Below are 18,319 nucleotides of genomic sequence, written 5' to 3'. Positions count from 1 at the left end.
ATTACCAATTTACAAGGAAAAAGTGTGGGTTTAGACAGTTAAAGTGACTGGTCAAGAATACATAGCCAAGTAAGTACCAGGTCCGAGATGTGAGCCCTTACTATGTGACTCCAAAGGTTTCTTCTCAGCCCCACACTGCATAAGGACAGGATCACATGTTGAATGGGCTGAGACAGTGTGGCAGCATGGGGTGCTAAGAGGGCTGGGATATGTGAAAACCTATCAGACTCAAAGCTGGGGTCCCCTTCAGGATCCTCTGCCTCCAAGTGGGAACTTGGAAGTGAGGATGCACAGAGGGAAAACGACAACATTAGGACACAAGAGGGCGCCCTGTGCCCTAAATCCAGCCTAGAATTGTTCTAGGGTTTCCCTTAACCTTTGCCCAATAAAAGCCTGGCATTTTACAGAACAAAACTAGAGCCCTGTGCCCCGCCCCTTGAAAAAAGCGTGGGGCCTGAACTGTGCAGAGCAGATGGCTACTTCAGGACCCACCAAAATTTCCTTCTTTCCACAGTTCTCTTCCCAGGCCTTCTCTGCACTAAGCCAGCATTTGGCTTAGAAGATACATAGATGAATCAAACCCCGTTCCTGTCCCTGGGGCCTGAACTCCAAACTTTTCTGATCAGGTACTCCTATTAGCAAAACATTTTTGAGCACACACACACCCATCTATTATATGCTTGTGAATGATAGGCTTAGAGTACATGTGTAACTACAGAAAAAGCTAAATTTTACTGAATATCTACAATACAATATTAGCTTCTGCTCTCAATTTTCTACACATGTTAACTCATTTAATCCTCACAAAAACCTTCGAGGGAGAAGTTTTACAGAAGAAACTGAGGTGTGGAGAGATGATATAACATGCCAAAGATATATGGCTAAAGAAGCAGGCCATCTAGCTTAGAAGTGAGATTTTTATAAAACAGAAATAACTAAGAAATAGTTTTAACATTTTCTTTCTAAACCCCCATGAGTCATCTTGTGCTCCCCACTTTGGAGACCATTCTACATAGGGGCTTCCAGAGGTCTGATGCATTGTCATCAGAACTTTGTGAACAAGATATGCAGGAAGTTGTGGGAACCCATCTCACTAGCTGGGAAGTCAGGAAAGGCTTTGAAGAAGGTCATGGCTGAGTCCTATCTTAAAGGATACACAGTAGTTCCCCACAGGAAAGAAACTGGAGGAACGTTCTTCTTGGGGAGAGTGGGGGGGGTGGCTTCCTCCAGGCTCAAAGCAGACTGTAGCTGTGATCATGCCTCCGTGTTTGCATTGAGGGAACTGGCCCCCCTCAGTCTGCTGTCTTCTGGGCAGTGTTCTGGGGTTCCTTTGAGTCCTCTATAACCCTTTAGGGTCTGGATGGACTTGACCTGTACCCATTTCCACAGCTTGCGCAGCTCACAGCTCTCCCTCCTGGCCCACATGCTCCCTGAATTCCCAGCTCTGTCCCCTCAGGCCTACAGTCTGTGAGCCCAGCCCTTTCACCTGCTGCCTCATGTCAGTTTCTACCAAAAAAGAAAAGAAAGAAAAAGTCTAATTTTTACAGAAGAAGCTGAGGTACAAGCCAAGCACATTGTGGATTTCATAAATTGACTGAGGATTGGAAGATCTTGAGATCCCATCACTGAACAGCCACCTCCAGATTTTTCTCATTCAGCCTCTAGAGCTTTCATGAATCCTGTGTTCCCAAAGTTAACATTCTACCCTCCCCAGGCCTGCAGCACCCCTACCTCCCATCAGCAGCTGAGTCCAGTCTCAGGCACCCACACGTAGCCACTATCTCCCTGCCAGCCTGGCTGGCGTTTCTGTCCCCACCCTCCAACACACACACACACACACACACACACACACGACCACTCTAGTCCAACCCAGGCTGCCCCAGCCTGCCCCGCAGCCAAGCCCAGAAAGCATCCTTTCTTTCCTCTTCCTTGGGCCACACACAATAGTCTCCTCTGCGGAGCAGCCAGGCCAGTCTATGGTAGCGAGGGAGCTCGTGGCGGGAGACAGGCTCCAGAAAGATCAGCAGCAGCAATGGGGGGCAGGGGGCAGCCAGCAGGAGGGAGGTGGCCAGGCGGAGCTCCAGGCAGCAGCGTGGGGTGCGCAGGGCCTGGTGACTCACCACGCACAGCGTGGCCTGGCTGCCTGCCATACTCTCCACCACATTGTCAACCACGTCTTTGCCTGGCTCAAAATCCCGCTCCGGGAGGCAGAGGCGCAGCTCCCGGCCGGCCACAGAACAGCCCTCCAGAGCAGGCAGCAGCTCCCCCAGCACCCAGCCCTGGTCTTGCCTGGAGTGGGACACGAACACATCATAAAGGAACCTCTTGCCCTGCCCCCTCTGGCCCCTCAGCCCCTGAAGCCAAGTCCTGAACAAGGCCTGCAGGTAGAGGAGCCAGGAGTTTCTGGCATTGAGTAGGAGGGGCAAGAAGATCAACAGAAACAGCAGGGCAGAGCTCCCCAAAAAGAGTTCCAACCCCAAAGTATTGGGGCAGTGGCTCCAGAGATAGGGGAAAAGGGAATTCTTGTGGTGGTCCCCCACTGTAGACTGACACTGCTGGAGGGATGTTATATGTATGTATGTTCTGGGGGACCGCTCCAGCCAGGGCCCTACCCAGGCGTTGGCACAGTGGCAGGCCAGCTGGGCAGACATAAGATACAAGTACTGGGGCATCTGGGGACTGTAGTCCTGGAGGCTGCTGTCTAGCACGAGGCCTGTCTCCTGGTCTAGCACTAAGATTTGGAGGCGGCCCAGGCCCTGGAAAACAGAAGCAGACAGCGTCTCCACCCCAGTTTGAAACAAATGGAGCACCTCAAGGCTGGGCAGCTCACCCACTAGCTCCTCGAGCCGCACTGGACGGGGCTGGGCTTTGGATTGCAGGTCCTGCAGCTTCAGTTCCCGTAGACTGGGCAGCCCCGTGATACAGCAGGGCCGGGGGCTGTGCCCATTCCCCCATGCCAGTAGATACTGTAGCCTGGGGAGCTGCCAGAGAAAGAAGCTGGTGGTGTCCTGGGAGCAGAGGGACACCAAGCTATTGCCCAACAGGGAGAGGTGGAGAAGGGCCGGGAAGATCTCGGTGATGTTCTGGGTCCCCAGCTGCAGCCCCCAGCCGTGTAGAGTCAAGGTCTGCAAGGATGGAAAGACACTAGGAGCCAGTTCCCAGTGCTTGCTTGGAGCTGCCTGAAGCTCCAAGCTGGTCAACCCTGTGGGCAGAGATAGCACTGCCCCAGAAGGTCCAGAGGGGAGCTGAAGGCTCAGTTTGTGCAGGCTCTCTGGGCCCCAGAAGCCCCAGGCTGGGGTCCATTCTATCCGGGTGTCCTGTAGGTTTAGAGTGGTCAGTGTGGGCAAAGAAGATAACCAGCCCTTGCTTAGATTTGCCAGTGGATTCCTGAGCAAATTCAATGTCTCCAGACTCCTTAGGCCCTGGAATACCTGGCTGTCCAGACACACCAGCTGGTTTCCCTCGAGACACAGCTCCCGCAGGTGGGGCAAACAGGAGAAGGTGGCTGGGAGAAGAGCTTGCAGTCTGTTGTGGGACAGATTCAGGACCTGCAGTCCCGACACAATCCGGGTCTCGGTGCAGAAGGAGACACGCTGCAGCTGGTTGCCAGACAGGTTCAGTCTCTGAAGTCTGGGCATGGCAGCTAGGAGGCCTGCAGGCAGGTCCCTCAGGTGGCTGAACATGAGACCCAGCCTCTGCAGGGTGTAGCAGGGAGCCAGGGCCTCCAGAACTAGGCTCTGCATTGGGACATTCCCCAAATTCAGCTCCTGCAGCTCAAAGTAGGCAGCTGCTGCTGCAGGCAGCTCAGCTGTGTAAGTGTTTATCGCAGACAGGTTGTTCAGTCTCTGCAAACCCAGGCCCATCACGGCAGCTGCGTCCATCCTCGTATGGTCCAGATTCAGTAACCCCAGCTTGAGACCCCTAAGGGCCCCGGGACTGGCCACTGTCAGGTTTTGGTTGAATGACAAGTCCAAAGCGTCCAGAGTCCAGGCATCCCCCTGCGAGGAGCCAAGCACCAGGTCTGGGAAGATGCTGGCCAACAGCCCCACGTTCCGCAGGTTAGTATTCCTGATGGACAGCTGCAGCAAATTGGGAGGGAAGCGCACACCGGTGTTCCCCTCCAGGCAGGGGCCCCAAAAAGCAAGGTGCTGGAGGGAGCTCAAGTTGCTGAAGGCATCAGGGGGTAGAAGGAGGGACCTCATGTGGCTGTCCATGAACAAGAGCTTCCGCAGCTGCCCCAAACCCCGGAGCGCTCCTGGCAGGAGCTGAGTGAGACAGAGGTTCAGCTTCAGGACCTTGAGCCCGGGGAATTGGGAGAAGGCATCGGGGGGCAGGACGGAGATGGAGCCGGAGAGACAGAGGCCCTCCACGTTGTGTGGCACGGCCGCCAAGGCCTGTGTTAGGTTGCTTACGGAATGGCACCGTGCAAAGAGGGACAGGCTGGCATCCACAGGGCAGAGCAGGAAGTAGCGGGAGACCAGAGGCAGCTGGGAGCCTTCAATGACTAAGCAGTTAGGGACCATCCAGCCTGTGGCCAGAGGGAGGGCCAAGAGCAGGCCTGGCAGTAGCAAGTGCCCACCCATCTCAGCACCAAGCCTGGCCCACTGAGAAGCGGAGTCAGAACCACCTAACTGCTCCCCTCCCTTTTCCAAAGAAGAACGCACAGGCACAATACTCACAGCAGTGCCAGGGCACACTGCCTGTGGCGTGCCCAGGGCGGCCTAGAAGCGGGTATGGAGGGACACGGTCCTGCCAATTGCCAGGGGCCTTGGAATCAGTCTGGAGAGCTGGGGAAGTAGGGTTCACGGCTCAAGGCAAGGAGGAGGAACACTCCCCAGAGGGGGCAGGGCCTCACTTCTCTGTTGTGAAGGAGTTGTGGGGGGCAGAAACCTCATTCTGAAACCTGTCTGTAGTTTGCAGCAATGAAACAGGACCTCAGCATCTTTGGGCACAAGCCCCACTGAGCTATCATTCGGGGCAGTGTGCTTCCCAGCTCTGAGCGTCAGTGTCCTCACCACTGCGCCAAATGCAAGGTTTGTTTTGTTGCTGCAAAGTACAGATGGATTCCAGAATGAGGTTACACACACACACGCACACACACACACACACACAATCCCATCACCTCTTCCTCTCCTTACTCTAATAGAAAGGAGATCTTGAATAAGGCAGGATTTTCAAAAAGCAGGTGTTTTATGAGCAGAATTAACACAGCAAAAGGATGCCTGCATGGACATCTTGTACTTTTCCACATGGAAGAGTCCAAAGAGGCCAAACTTTACCAAGGAAGATTCTAGGGCTCCATTCCTGCCCCTCCAGCCTAAGCAAAGAAGAGTAGTCCCCAGAGCCTTGGCCTTGACCTACACTGCCAGCATGGCATCAGCACCCCAATGGAGAGCAGAAAGAGAAAAAGAAAGGAGCTTTATTCTCTCAAACAAAGTGATAAAATATTCCATAAAACTCAATCTGTATGATCATGATTTTTTTTTTTAAAGATTTATTTATTTGTGCATACAGAACTGGGGTACAGGCCAGAGGCTCAGGGATGGTGAGAGGCTTCACCAGAGACAGAGTGGGGAACAGAACAGGCAGATCAACGAAGTACACTGCTGAGGGGAGCAGCGGGCGGGTCAGGAGAGGTCTGCCACGCCATGTGGTCACCTCCGGGGCAGGCGGGAATCAAACTCATGCGGAAGCGGCTTTAGATTCTCAGTGCTGTGCTTTAACCCGCTGCGCCACCAGGGAGGGCCATGATCATGATTTTTAAAAAATAACTTAGGGCCCTCCGTGGTAGAGCAGCGGGTTAAAGCTCAGCACTAAGAAGCTCAAGCTACTTCAGCACAAGTTCGATCCCTGCCCCAGAGGAGACCCACATGGCGTGCAGACCTCTCCTGATTGGCCCACTGCTCCCCTCAGCAGTGTACTTCATCAGTCAGCCTGTTCTGCTCCCTGCTCTGTCTCTAATAAGTCCTCTTGCCGCCCCTGCACCTCTGGCCTGTACCCCAGTTCTGTATGCATAAATAAATAAATCTTTTAAAATAATAATAATAATAACTTAGAAGGCAAATATCTCTTGACTTATGAAAAGGTAACCACCTCAGATCTAGAGCAAACATAATTCTAAAAGGTGAACCACCTGCTGTATGCAAATGAAGCCAAGATGAGACAACTGCAATTACTTCAGTTTAACATCAACATGGAGGCCTTAGCTTAGGAGAATAAAAAAAGAACAGCACTTAAAATAATAAGTATTTTAAGAATCAAAAAAGGATCACCATTCATAAGATGCTATGATGCTCTACAAAGGAAATTCAAGAATTTCTAGAAACAAATAATTTCAGTCCCCCTCTCTGACTTGTCTTCTCCATCAGATCTCCCAGGGGAGGAAAAAGAACTCAGATCATGAATGCATTTGGAGAGAACATGGTGTGTGAGGTCTGTGCCTTGCTTTCTTTCCCAGAGCACACATTTTCATGTGTGTTAGGCAGTAACTTTTGGGAGATGCTACATGGGGAGATACATGTTCCCTGCACTGTCTATAAAGCTCAATTTGATGGTTAGAACTAATTTAGGGTTCACTATGAGGAAATCATGCATCTGCGTCTCTGAGACACTCTCCAGTGTCAACTTTACAGTAGTAAAGGTAAGAGCTTATTCTACGCCTTGTTTCTCAATTGGCTTAGGAGTCAATAATGAAACAGCAGTGCTCCCCACCACCTCCGCTAATATTGATTATTGGTGACTAGCCTGTGCCCCAAAATGGCTCTCAGATCATCATAACAGCGTATGATGCCTGGCCCACGCCATTCGGTGACAGACCTAGGACATAACCTGGAGCAGTTAGGTGAAGATGCAGAACTGTAGGTCTCACCGTGTTGGCAATTGCCACCCGGCCTCTGCAGCCAGGTGGGGATTTGCAGCCAGGTAGGAAGGAAGTTTCCCTTTGTTGTGATAACTAGGAGTTAATTTCTTTGCCCCAGATCCCCACGTGCAGGTTTCATGGGACACACTGGGGTTCCCGCTGGGTCTTGCTCCCTCCTTTCCCCGCTGTTCAGAGATATCAGAGACTCCTGAACTGCTTGAGCAGGAGAAGCCCTCCAGGTCAGTTGGTCCAACAACTCTTTTCAGAGGGAAATTGAGCCCAGAGAGAAGAAAGGGGCTTGGTGGGTATCGGGGGAGCAGATATCAGAATCCCCCTTTCTGTGGCCATCCAGAAATTCTTGAAACAACCAAAGTAACTACCATTTGTTGAGAACTCGAGAGGCACCAGACACCTTCCTCTGTGTGTGTGGCCAGTGGACGTTTAGAGCAGGTGCTGCTTGTCTTCCTCCGTAGGAGGTGAGAAAGTCCCCCACCGATGTCCCCATTCGGGTTTGGCTGTGAGTTCCAGTACTGTCACTGCCTTTGCGGCTTTGCTTTCGGGTGTCACTGCCAGACAACTGCAAATAAAGGATGCTGTTGTTTCCTGTGATTTCAACATCCCAGGACAGGCGGAGGCGCCTGAGGGAGAGCTGCATGGTGAAGGGATGTTCTCGCTGGCGCAAGGGCAAGTGGACATCCAACCAGGCCGGCCGGCTGAGCGGTTTGGCGAGGAGCTCGCTGTGGCAGCAGCTGGGGGAGTGATAGAGGCTTGGCCAGCTGGTTGCCTTACTTGAGGGTCGTTTTGTGTCCAGAAACAGGAATCAAATGACCTCAGCTAGAGCCGTAGGTCAGCTGAGCCTTGAGGAAGGCTGAAGCCAGGGAGTGGACAGTCCAGGACTCGCCAGGAGCGTCTCCTTCCCATCGCTGCCATCTCGGCGTCTGTCTTCTCCTGGCTGTTGATGGGCACCCTGCCCCAAGGGAACACCAGGCAGAACTCAAACCAAAGGCTAATGTTGGGGGGGGGGTGTGCAGAAGCTCCACAACACACCCCCTGCAGCGCTAGCCCCGTTTACCGCCTCTCACCCCCTACCACATCTGCTCAAGGTCTCACTCCCATTCTCTCTCCCCCACCCCCATGCTCTGGTTTTAATTTTCCACCCCCCCCCCTAATCCCTCAGGGACCCACTGTGGAGGCGGGTGTGGGGTCAGATGGAAGGAGAAGCCAGCATCTTCCTTTCTCAGGGACTGCTGAGAAACCCCACTCCATATGGCTCCCGTCTGCAGTGTGAACACTGCAACGCTCTGCTTGGGGGTGAACGGGTTTCTCCACAGTTCTGGAGAGAGAAGCAAATATTCCCTTGCTCAGCAAAGCAGCTCTCAGACCTTCCTTCTGAGCTGGCTTTGCACAGCTGCTCCTGCCAGGCACAGCTGTTGCCTGCAGTGCGAGCGGCCATGCTGCCAGAGACCTGGGCAATGACTGTCCACCTCTTCCCACCCCTGCCCCCACGTAGGGTTGCTGGACACACAAGTACAGAAGGCTATCATTTGCTGGGTGAATAAAGGAAAATTACAAGTGGGCTTTCTTTGTATGTCAGCCTGGTGCCTGTCCTTTCTGTGGCCCTGCGGCCCCGCAGCTCTCTGGGCCCCTAGAAGGTCACAGTGTTAAGAGGCAAGGCAGAACATGGGGAGAAGCTTTCCTTCTTTCTACACTGCAGGGTAACCTGGGTGCTCAGCGGCCTCCCCAGCCTGCAGGGCCGAGGCAGGTCAGATCGTTTGGACACTCATTTTCCTGTATCAGTGCTGTCCCGTCACTAACCCAGGTAACAACTGGGCTCAGAAGTATCTCAAGGTTACTTTGACCTTGGCATCTTTGGGAGCCGGTGTTGCCTCCTTCCTGCTCTGCATGGGTAAAGGCTGCCACTCACGCTGCCGCCTCCACTCGACCCTGGACATCGCCCTGGGTATCAGTAGGGCCACTGGTCACACTATAGCGGCTACCTCTGTCTGCATGTTAATGTTAATGTTCTGCTGGCCAGTGACCAGGACTTTCACTCTGTTTTATTCTGTTTGTTTTATTCTGTTTACACCTGTGGCTTCTTACAGATGCTGGATGCTGAGCCCTGAGCCTCGGCCCATCTGTATCACCTGGGCACGGAGCTGAGTCTCACTCTACTGTCAGGTCTTTGCTTCATTCAGCTGCCATTTGTTGAGCACCTGTTGTATGTAAGGCACTTTCCATTGCTTTTAAGTGCTATGAAGGCACTATTACTGGTATTTTTTTAAAAGAGCATTTCTTAGTGGTTTAAAACAACATGCATTTACTATCTTACAATGTTGGAGGTCAGAAGTCTGAAATGCATCCAAGAGGCCTTTTCAGAGAGGTCCTGAGGAAGAATCCATTTCCCTTCGGGAGGCCACCCATGTTCTTTGACTCGCAGCCCTACCAGATCATGCCTCGACTTCACCTTAACATCTTCTCTGAGAAGCCCAGTGATGACATTGAACCCCACCTAGATAATCCAGGAAAAACTCCCCATCCGAAATCCTTCATTACTCATATTTGCGAGTTCTGATTGCCACGTAAGAAAGTAAGGTGTTCCCAGGGTTCAGGGAAGAGGATCTTGGGAGCTGGGATTCTGTGTCCAGATGAATGGCTTCTATCCGGGGGTGCATAGTGGTTCCCTGTGATTTGCCCTCTGGCACTCCCCATTCTCTCCCATTTCGTTCCCATAAACCCACTCATGTCTGTTCAAACCTGAACCACAACCATGGACCTCATTCAGGCTCTTTTCTCGGGTATCCTCTTCAGCCCCCTTGTAAGTCAGGATGAGAATATTCCCGTTGGGGGGGTACTTCTGCCCTCCACTGCCTCCCCTCAAGCAAGGTCCCCAGCTCTCCTGAGTATCCCAGGGAGAACTCAGATATCCAGGTAATGACATTGAGCGTCATGGTGGAGGTGTGTCTCTCCAGGTATAATCCCGGGTAAGTTGCTTCCTGTCTTTTGTGTCTGCTCTGTCTCCGCTGGCCACTCTACACTCTTATCCACGCTGCTCTGGGCACAAGGTGACTGGCCTGCATGGATGCCTGAGTGACCTGCCTTGTCCTCCAGCTTGCCAGTGATTTTCAGCCAATGGGAACCCTGGTGGGAGGTTGGAGGGCAGAGGAGCTCGAGGGTCAGTATGTGTCCGCTGCCCCCCCACCCCAGGCCTGCCCTGGATGGCTGCATCCCTCACTGCGGCTCTCGGCTCTGGCCAGGTCAGGCCCCTCTGGGCTCCGGCAGGCGCTCTCTCCCTTCAGACCATCAGGCATGGGGATAGTAAAGCTTTCCTGCTCCAGCCCCAGGTTCTGCACCATCTCTGTGGCCTCCCTACACCCAACCCGTATATTAGGATAAAACTTTCTCAAATTACCCAGTTTGAGTGTCAACTGTTTTCTGATGAGATCTTGACTCCAAAATATAATCCAGATGTCCCGTAAGCTTCGCCGACCTGCATGATTTCATGTAACTGAGACCTGGACGTTGGCACCTGAGTCACTGCAGGAACTCGGCGCCCTCTCAAGCTTCTAGGAGTCCCGAACCCCTCACAACTGGGCATGACCCACATCCCTCCATGCCTCCGGTGGGGGAGCCAGGGCCCAAGCTGCCTTGGAAGGGTGCAGCCCTTCCGGGCTTAGCTCCAGTTTCTCGTGAGGCCCACAGCACCCTGTCTTTGGACCTCCTGTGTAGGACAGCCCAAAACTGAGCGGGCTTTGGTGAGTGGTGGCCATGACTTGGACCCTAGCCTGACCTGGCCCACATGTGGCTACACTGACTCCCTCTTTCCTAATCCACCACTCGCTAACGCCTCTTTCGCACCAGGAAACCTCCACCCTGGTTTATTGCAAAGATGGAGTCATCCTGTGGTTCTGGGGGCCGCCACCTCATATCCACAAATAGAACATTTTCGCCATTCTCACAGCCTCCCTCTTGCCTCAGAAGAAATGTTTCTCTTTCTGTTCAGTTCAGGGCTCACCTCTGTGTCTTTGCTCTTGGCCCGCCTGCTCCTGCCTTGCCTCTATCTGCACAAGAAATGCCAACTCCTCTTTCCCCATCTCCAAACTCTTCTCTTTGCTTGTAAATACCCTCAAAGTTCTCCCAACTTAAAATAAAACTCTCTTTTGTTCTTGATTTTATTATTTCTCCCCCTCCTTCCTTTCTTTTCCAAGTTACTTCAAAGAGTTGTCTTACCCTTCAGCTCCATCTCCTCATTTCTCGTCCTAAACCACTGGCTATTGTCCTCTGTCTACGGGGAGCTTCTTAAATGCTAAAACCCACTGGGTACCTTTTATCTTCCTCTTTTTTTTTTTTTAAAGATTTATTTGTGCAAACAGAACTGGGGTACAGGCCAGAGGTGCAGGGGCGGTGAGAGGATTCACCAGAGACAGAGTGGGGAACAGAACAGGCAGATGGACAAAGTACACCGCTGAGGGGAGCAGTGGGCGGGTCAGGAGAGGTCTGCCACACCATGTGGTCACCTCCGGGGCAGGCGGGAATCGAACTCGTGCTGATGAGGCTTTAGCTTCTTGGTGCTGTGCTTTAACTTGCTGCGCCACCAGGTAGGGCCCCCTTTCATCCCCCTCTCACTGTCTCTTTTCCAACTATTTAGAGTCCTGAGCCCTCCATCTCCTCCCCCAGGGCAGGGAACCCACAGCAGAGATTCAGAACTGTCCTGAGTGGGCTTCTTTCCCTCTTTCTATTTTTAACACTTCCCAAAATCATAACAGAGAACATAGCTGCTCACCCCCAGCTCCCCTGCAGCAAGTTGAGGTACTAGAAGAAAGATAAGACAAATTCTTGGTCTTAGCTGTTCCAGCCTCTGTTCTTGGCTGTCTATAAACAGCAAAGGTTATCCCTAAGACACGCCATCTTTCCTTGGATTAGCGAGAGTGTACCTGATGATCATAATCAGGTGGGCCTGGATAAAAAAATAACATTGGGCAAATTTATTCAACAAACATTGTTTAATATTTCTTGTTGTGTACACTGGGGTGCCAAGGACTGCAGCTGATTCAGTGGGTACGGGAAGAATAAGAATAAGCTTCCTAGAGCAATTCTCTGAGAAGCAAGATCAACTCCATCTTTTCCTTACCTGCTTATGACCCTTCAGTGGCTTCTAACTGACCACAGCATACAGCCCTGGGTTCTTATCAGGGTTTGCAAGGCAAGCATGCAGGACACAGCCCCTATTTAGTTGTTGAAGCCCAGTTCTCACCCTTCCCACTCTTCCCTCCCCTTTCAACCACAACAGACCGCTTCGGGCCTGGAAATGTGCTGCCTCTGTCATGCTCACAGGCCTTGGCCCACACTGCAGTCTGTGCTGAACATGGTAAGCAAAGGCCTTGTGAGGAGGAGGAGGGAGACGAGAGGAAGGAAAAGGATGAAACACAAGTTCACACTGAGTGTTAATATACTCTTAGCCTTCATAAGGAAAGTCCTGTTTCCCCATTTTACAAATGAGGAAACTGAGGCTGCGGCTTCTTGGTAACTTGCTTCAGCTCACACCGTTAGGAAGTGGTGGAGCCAGGGTTTGAATCCAGGCCTTTCTGACTCCACAGGGCTGGCTTCCGAGGTCTGGTGTCATTCTTTAGAGCTCAGCTTCTAGAGGCAGACAGGGCTGGGTTTGAGTTGGGGGTTCACCACTTCCTAATAGGGTGGCCCTGAGCAAGTCATTCACTCTCCCTAAGCCTCAGTTTCCTCATCTGTGGAATGGAATCAGTAGTAGAAGCTCCCTCAAAAAATGGTTGCAATGAACATGAAAGAATCACTGAAAGAGCTTGGCTTAACGCTTGCCTGGCCGTGCATTCAATGAAGTGGAACGATAGTGTGGCCTCCCTCTCATCACTGAGGAAAATAGGCCTCTCTCTTGCCCTGTCCGAGTTGAGGTTCTGCGTCTTGTCACAGACACAACCTAAAAGCTGCTTCCCCCCGGGACCTCCGGGGCCCAGGCCCGCACAAGTCTGGGGAAGGAAGCTCAGGCAGGCAGAGGAATGGTCTGTAATTGATCTCAGTGAGAGCTGGGCAGCCCTGTCTTCCTCTGTGGGGCCTCAGGAAACACGGTGCTGCCTGATTTATGTCCCTGCTCTACCGAGGATGACCTGGTGCCCTCTCTACGTGTTCCAGCATCAGACAAGGCCATAAAACGGAATTGGTGCTGCCCATTTGTTCCTATCAGGGCCAGCTTCTACACCGTTGCACCCAGCTTAGGTCAATCCCCCCCAGGGCCCTCCCTTGAAAAGCTGGGGTGTGTGGCCACCCTGTGTGATCAGAAGTTCAGGGACATTGTACAGAAGGAAAAGTGTAGTCTCGCGTGCTCAGAAACCATCTATTTGTGATGTTCCCCAGTCCACATTCCCGTGGCTGCTGGCTGCCGCTTACCGCATGTCCCACAGGCCCCTGCCTGAACTGGCCTTTGCCCGCTCGTCAGCGCCACGCCTCGGTTAAGGAGCCGCTTCTTCCGTAGCCTGGTGTAACATCTCTGTACTCCTGCTTTCTGGGCCCGACCACTCTGTTCTCTAATTAGGACAACTTACCACTGGTCTTTCCACCATCTCTCTCCATCTGTCTCCTTCAATCGACTGTAAACTTCTAGAGTGAAAAAGCAGGGTCTGATTCATCTGTGTCCCTAGTCCCTCGGGCAGAGGTTGGCCCAGTGGACCTCCCATAAGCCTTAGAGGAATGAATAAGGGCATGGATGAATGAGCAGATGAGAGAATGAATAAGCAGTGAATGAACAGAGATGGGAGGTTTATCATGAGTATCTAATGCGGTCATTTTTTTTGTTTTTGTTTTTCTCTGTGGTCATTTTAAAATAAAGAACAGGGTTTCTTAAACAGAACCCCTAAAGGTCCACTAAGGAGAATGTAATTAGATATTAGTATCTTAGAAAAGACATTATTAATTCTATGTTATGATCACTTCCTTGTGCTAACAGCCAGGAGGTTAAATCACCTTCTGAAGTTGATCAGTGATTTGGTGATGTGGCCCTTAGACTAGTCCCCAAACCTCCTAATTTCATAATCTTCAGCCTTAAGTGAGCCTTCTGAGCTTGACTTCCAAAAAGACTTTTGCAAGTCTTTTTGGGGTTATTTTAAACTATCTAGAAGGTTTTATTAGCAACAATATGATTGCTCCATAACAGAAAAAGTGATCTGAACATCTCAAACTTTGCAGTTCTAAAAGCAAGTAAGTATAAAACTATGATGGTGCACCCCTTTCCTCTCTAAGCCTCACTTTTCTCATCTGCAAAATGGGCATAATAGCGCCTGCCCTGACATAATGCATATTTTCTACTTTCAGCTCTGAGGTTTATTACGGCTCTCCATGTCATTGTTAGTCCCAGCTATTTGCAGGGCTCTCCGTAGAAGGTTTACCCATCTCTACCCTGACACTTGCAGTACAAGGAGTTGTCATGGGGCTGATTGATGTGATCTTTTGCAGAACTCCTTATGGGGGTGGGACAGCATATCTCACTGCCTCCTTGGCATTAGCTTAGGCCATTGCTTGTCACTTTGGTCAATGGAGTGTGGCTAGAGGAGACATAAGCCATACCCTGGCTAAAGTTTCAAGAACCATTGTCCAGTTCAACTATTTTTCATGTGTCTCTGCATTAATCTGGATACCCTGTGTTAGCTTTTTTAGCGCTGATGTGTCCAGGCTTGGCACAAAGCTGCCATCCAATAACAATGTTTTCAATGAATGAGCAATGTGTTCAATGAATGAGTAAAATAATGAGTTAAATTTAACTTCTCTAAACATCAGTGCTAAACAAGGACCATATTTAAAAGAACTAAAAGGTAAAGTAGGGGTGAAAATAAAAAATCAGAAAGCATGCCAAGTGTTCAAGCCAAAGTTCTAGAATAATGAGTATGACACAGGTCCAGTATTAACCTTTTCATTTCTGAATGATGCAGATGTCTGGGGGTACTCAGAGAAAAAAATTTGGGATGAAGGGGAAGTGAAAGGAATCTTAGGGGGACATGGGGAGGCAATCAAAATGTCTAACAAGCATCTGAGGGATGTGCTGGTGCAAACCAGCTGAAAGTCAGCCCTGTCTGTAAAATGGGGAACTGATTCCTGGTTGATCATACAGAGTTCTGCAAAAGGTCATGTCAATCAACTCCATGGCATGCTAGGAGAGGCAGGTCTAGAAAGAAAACATCAGAAGCTTTGAAAATATTAGGACTGAAATGACTCAACTTCACCTTCCTGTTCTCCCACACCAACCCCTATCCTTGAACAGATTAGACAAACCCTAGTAATAAGTTCCAGGTGTATGCAGAGAGGGTGGGGGCGGGGGATCCAGTTCAATATGAAAAGGTATCAACATCTGAAGAATTGTGGGGGCAGGGTTGTGAGGGGAGAACAGGAACTGGTGGCAGAAGAGACTACATCTCCAGAAGATTCTGGAAAGTTAGGAGTAGGGGAAGTAAGGGCCCCTCCCATCAATGGGCTGGTTTGCTGCCCACCCCTACCCCAGTGTTTAAGACCTTAGATCCTCCCCTCCTCTCTGTTCCCAAAGTTCCCTGACACAAAAACTTATCCAAATGAGCACGGAGACTCTGCAGCTGTCTGGTCTCGAACCCCCAGATCAGGACTCTTGATTCGCTTCTCCCTGGCTCCCAAGCAGGCCTTGGGAAACCGATCTCACATGCCTGGAAGAAGCAGCCGTTGGGAGTAAAGACTGCCCTCCAGGGCCAGATAAGAAAGAAAGATGCCCTCCAACTGACATTAACACAAAAGGAATTTACTGTACGGATAGGCTGTGTCAGAGTCCAAGGCTGGGAACGCACTCAAGAGGCAATCAGGACCCTCAGCACCCTAGAAATCCAGGTACTGGCATGGCTTACTTCCTTGCTGCAGGCAGAATGCCCGTTTATCCCAGAACACAAGGTGGGAAATGCCCATCCCTGACACGCCTGTGTTTACATCACCTCCGTGGAAGGGAGCAGGCAGCGTCAGGAGGTGAGGCTGCAGTTCAGGGGATGGGGTGGGGCTGCTTCACTGGGCACCAGGTCCCCACCCTGACAGGTCATCTTTCTGGGACGAGGGGCAGATTCTCGGTTGTGCTTGGGGGCCATTCCTATGAGCGGCATGGGGCAGACAGTCACCTTCTCCATGAGACTTGGCCAATGCCACTCAGCTTAAAATATGGCACACCGGGGCCCTCCCTAGTGGCACAGCAGATTAAAACACAGCACTAAGAAGTTAAAGACACTTCAGCATGAGTTTGATCCCTGCCCCAGAGGTGACCCACATGGCACAGCAGACCATCTTGACCACCTCCCTGTGATCCCTGCAGCAGTGTATTTCTTGAAATCTACCAGTTCTGCCACTGTCTGGTGAATCCTCTCACACACATACACACCCCCTGCACCTCTGGCCTGTACCCTAGTTCTGCATGCATAAATAAATTCTTTTTTTTAAATAAAAAGGCACAGCAGCCCAAGTGATTCCTATATCTTTCCCTCTTGCCCATTTTGGACTTATGAAATTGAGGTCATTGTGCCAAAGAGTAGCAGAGGTAAAGCCCATGGCCTGAGTCTCCAGTGAAGGTTTGGAGAACTGCAGATGATGAATAAGACGGTTCTTCTCCCACACTGATTTGCCCGCTAGACGATGACCTAATTACTTGTGCCAGAAGAGACAGAGTCTCCAGAAGATTCTGGAGCATTGGCCCTGGCACGTAGAAGTGCAGGGTGATTATTTACTGAATGAGGAAGGATTGTGTTTCTAAATCCCTATAGATTTAGAAACTTGGTAAAAAAAAAAAAAAGGAAAGAAAGAAAGAGCAGTAGTAAGTAAATTTGTGGAGCACTTAGTATCACAAATCTTTGCTTGTATTAAGTCATTCACTTCCACATCAAGTCAGTGAACTGAATATTAGTATCCCCTTTCCTAGATAAGATGCAGAGGCCCAGAAAGGTTCAGAAATTCATTTAAGTTCCCTGGCTTAGGGGCAGAACCAGTGAAAGTCTCAGCAGCCTGGCCACACAGCCTTCCCATTCAACCTACGCACTGTCCAGCCTGGAGTCGTCAGTCTACCCCAGACTTAGTGAGTCAGAAGTTGGGGCTGGGACCCAAGGATCTGCATTTGCATAAGCTCCACAGGTGATTCTGCTGCCCAGATAAAACTAGCCTACAACTGTGAATCAGAACAATTAGCCAGGGTCATGTGACTAGAAGAAATAGGCTGCTTCCGGGATTTTAAAGTTTACCTGATTCTCTGAACACAAGGCCTGCTGAATAATGCTGACAGTCGCTTCCCTTTTGTGAGAAGGGAACACAGACCCAGATCAAGTCCCTACTGCCTTGGCGACCTGAGAGCAGAAGCCCAGGGGACCTGTCTGCAGTCTCCCTAAGGGGCTCTCACCACAGGCCAGCGTCCTGGGCACAGCCACGCCAGGCTGTGTACCTGCCTCTCTGGACTTTGATCTCCCATTTGACCTCCTTCTCACCCCTGCTCTGATCTGACAACTCCTGCTGGGATGACCCCATCTCTGACCCCAGCCTGCCCCAGTTTTCAGCCTCACTGCTCCAGGCTGATCTCTCAGGGGATGATAGCTCCAAGTAGGACAATATTCGTATCTGCCAGGAATCAGGAGAGCAAGATGTCACCTCTTCTAATGATGTAGTGACGAATGGAAGAGTCATATCCCAAGAACTGTGACTTTGAGTGGCAGAGTCAGGTATCCTAAACCAACGTTGACACCTCACTGAGTGTGGGTGTAGAGACAGTGAGAAAGAAAAAGCTGGAGCAAATGGAACAAACTACTTTCATTCACTGAAAATATGGCTATTGAGAGCTGATTCCAAGATGACTTCTGCATTACACTGGGAGCAAAAATAAGGTGGTGGGGAATGAAGAAGTTGTCTCTGCCCCCGAGGACTTCTCTTATGCCTGATTCCCATCCAAAGAAGATAATATGTCAAAAAGTAGTCAGTGAATTGGACCAAAGAGAAAAGAGGCTACAGATTGCATTTGCAGAGAAGGGGGTGGTTCTAGCTTCTGCCAGTCACCAAAGTCCACAGATATTGGGCTGGCCCATGGAAGTCTGGGGGAGTTGGTGATGAGCTTCAGAACATAAACACCTTTTAAAAATCTGGATGTGTCTGTGCGCCAGAGATGATGCCGAGGGTGGGCAGTCTTCCTGGAGGGCAGCATCAGGGCACATACCCTAAACGAGTTTGCTCTGTGGTCTTAGACAAGTCATATTCCTTCTCTGGGCCCTGACAGGTCCAAGCCATTTCTTCTCTCTCTGCATGCCCAGCTCCTCAGAGTATTTGTAAGTGCTTATTGAATGAAAGAAATCCCTGAAGTTCCTTCCAGCTCAGTTCTGATCTTGTAAACCTATGATTTGGAAACATTTTTGGGAAAGAATGGGACTGGCCAAGAAAAAAAAGTTTAGTTCCGTTCCTGGGGAA

At 50.7% G+C, this 18,319-nt stretch overlaps 1 protein-coding gene across 1 annotated transcript; it reads right to left on the bottom strand.

Moving 5' to 3' along the window:
• Positions 1-1,859: 1,859 nt before the first annotated feature.
• On the bottom strand, positions 1,860-4,583 carry LOC101633771 (toll-like receptor 12). Its single transcript, XM_004679425.1, has one exon. The coding sequence runs from the start codon at positions 4,581-4,583 to the stop codon at positions 1,860-1,862; it is 2,724 nt and encodes a 907-aa protein (XP_004679482.1).
• Between the last annotated feature and the right edge of the window lie 13,736 nt (positions 4,584-18,319).

Source organism: Condylura cristata, unplaced genomic scaffold (genome assembly GCF_000260355.1).
Source record: "Condylura cristata isolate star-nosed mole 26May11 unplaced genomic scaffold, ConCri1.0 scaffold00008, whole genome shotgun sequence".
NCBI classification, from domain to species: Eukaryota; Metazoa; Chordata; class Mammalia; order Eulipotyphla; family Talpidae; genus Condylura; species Condylura cristata.
This window is presented reverse-complemented; position numbering and strand designations above follow the sequence as displayed.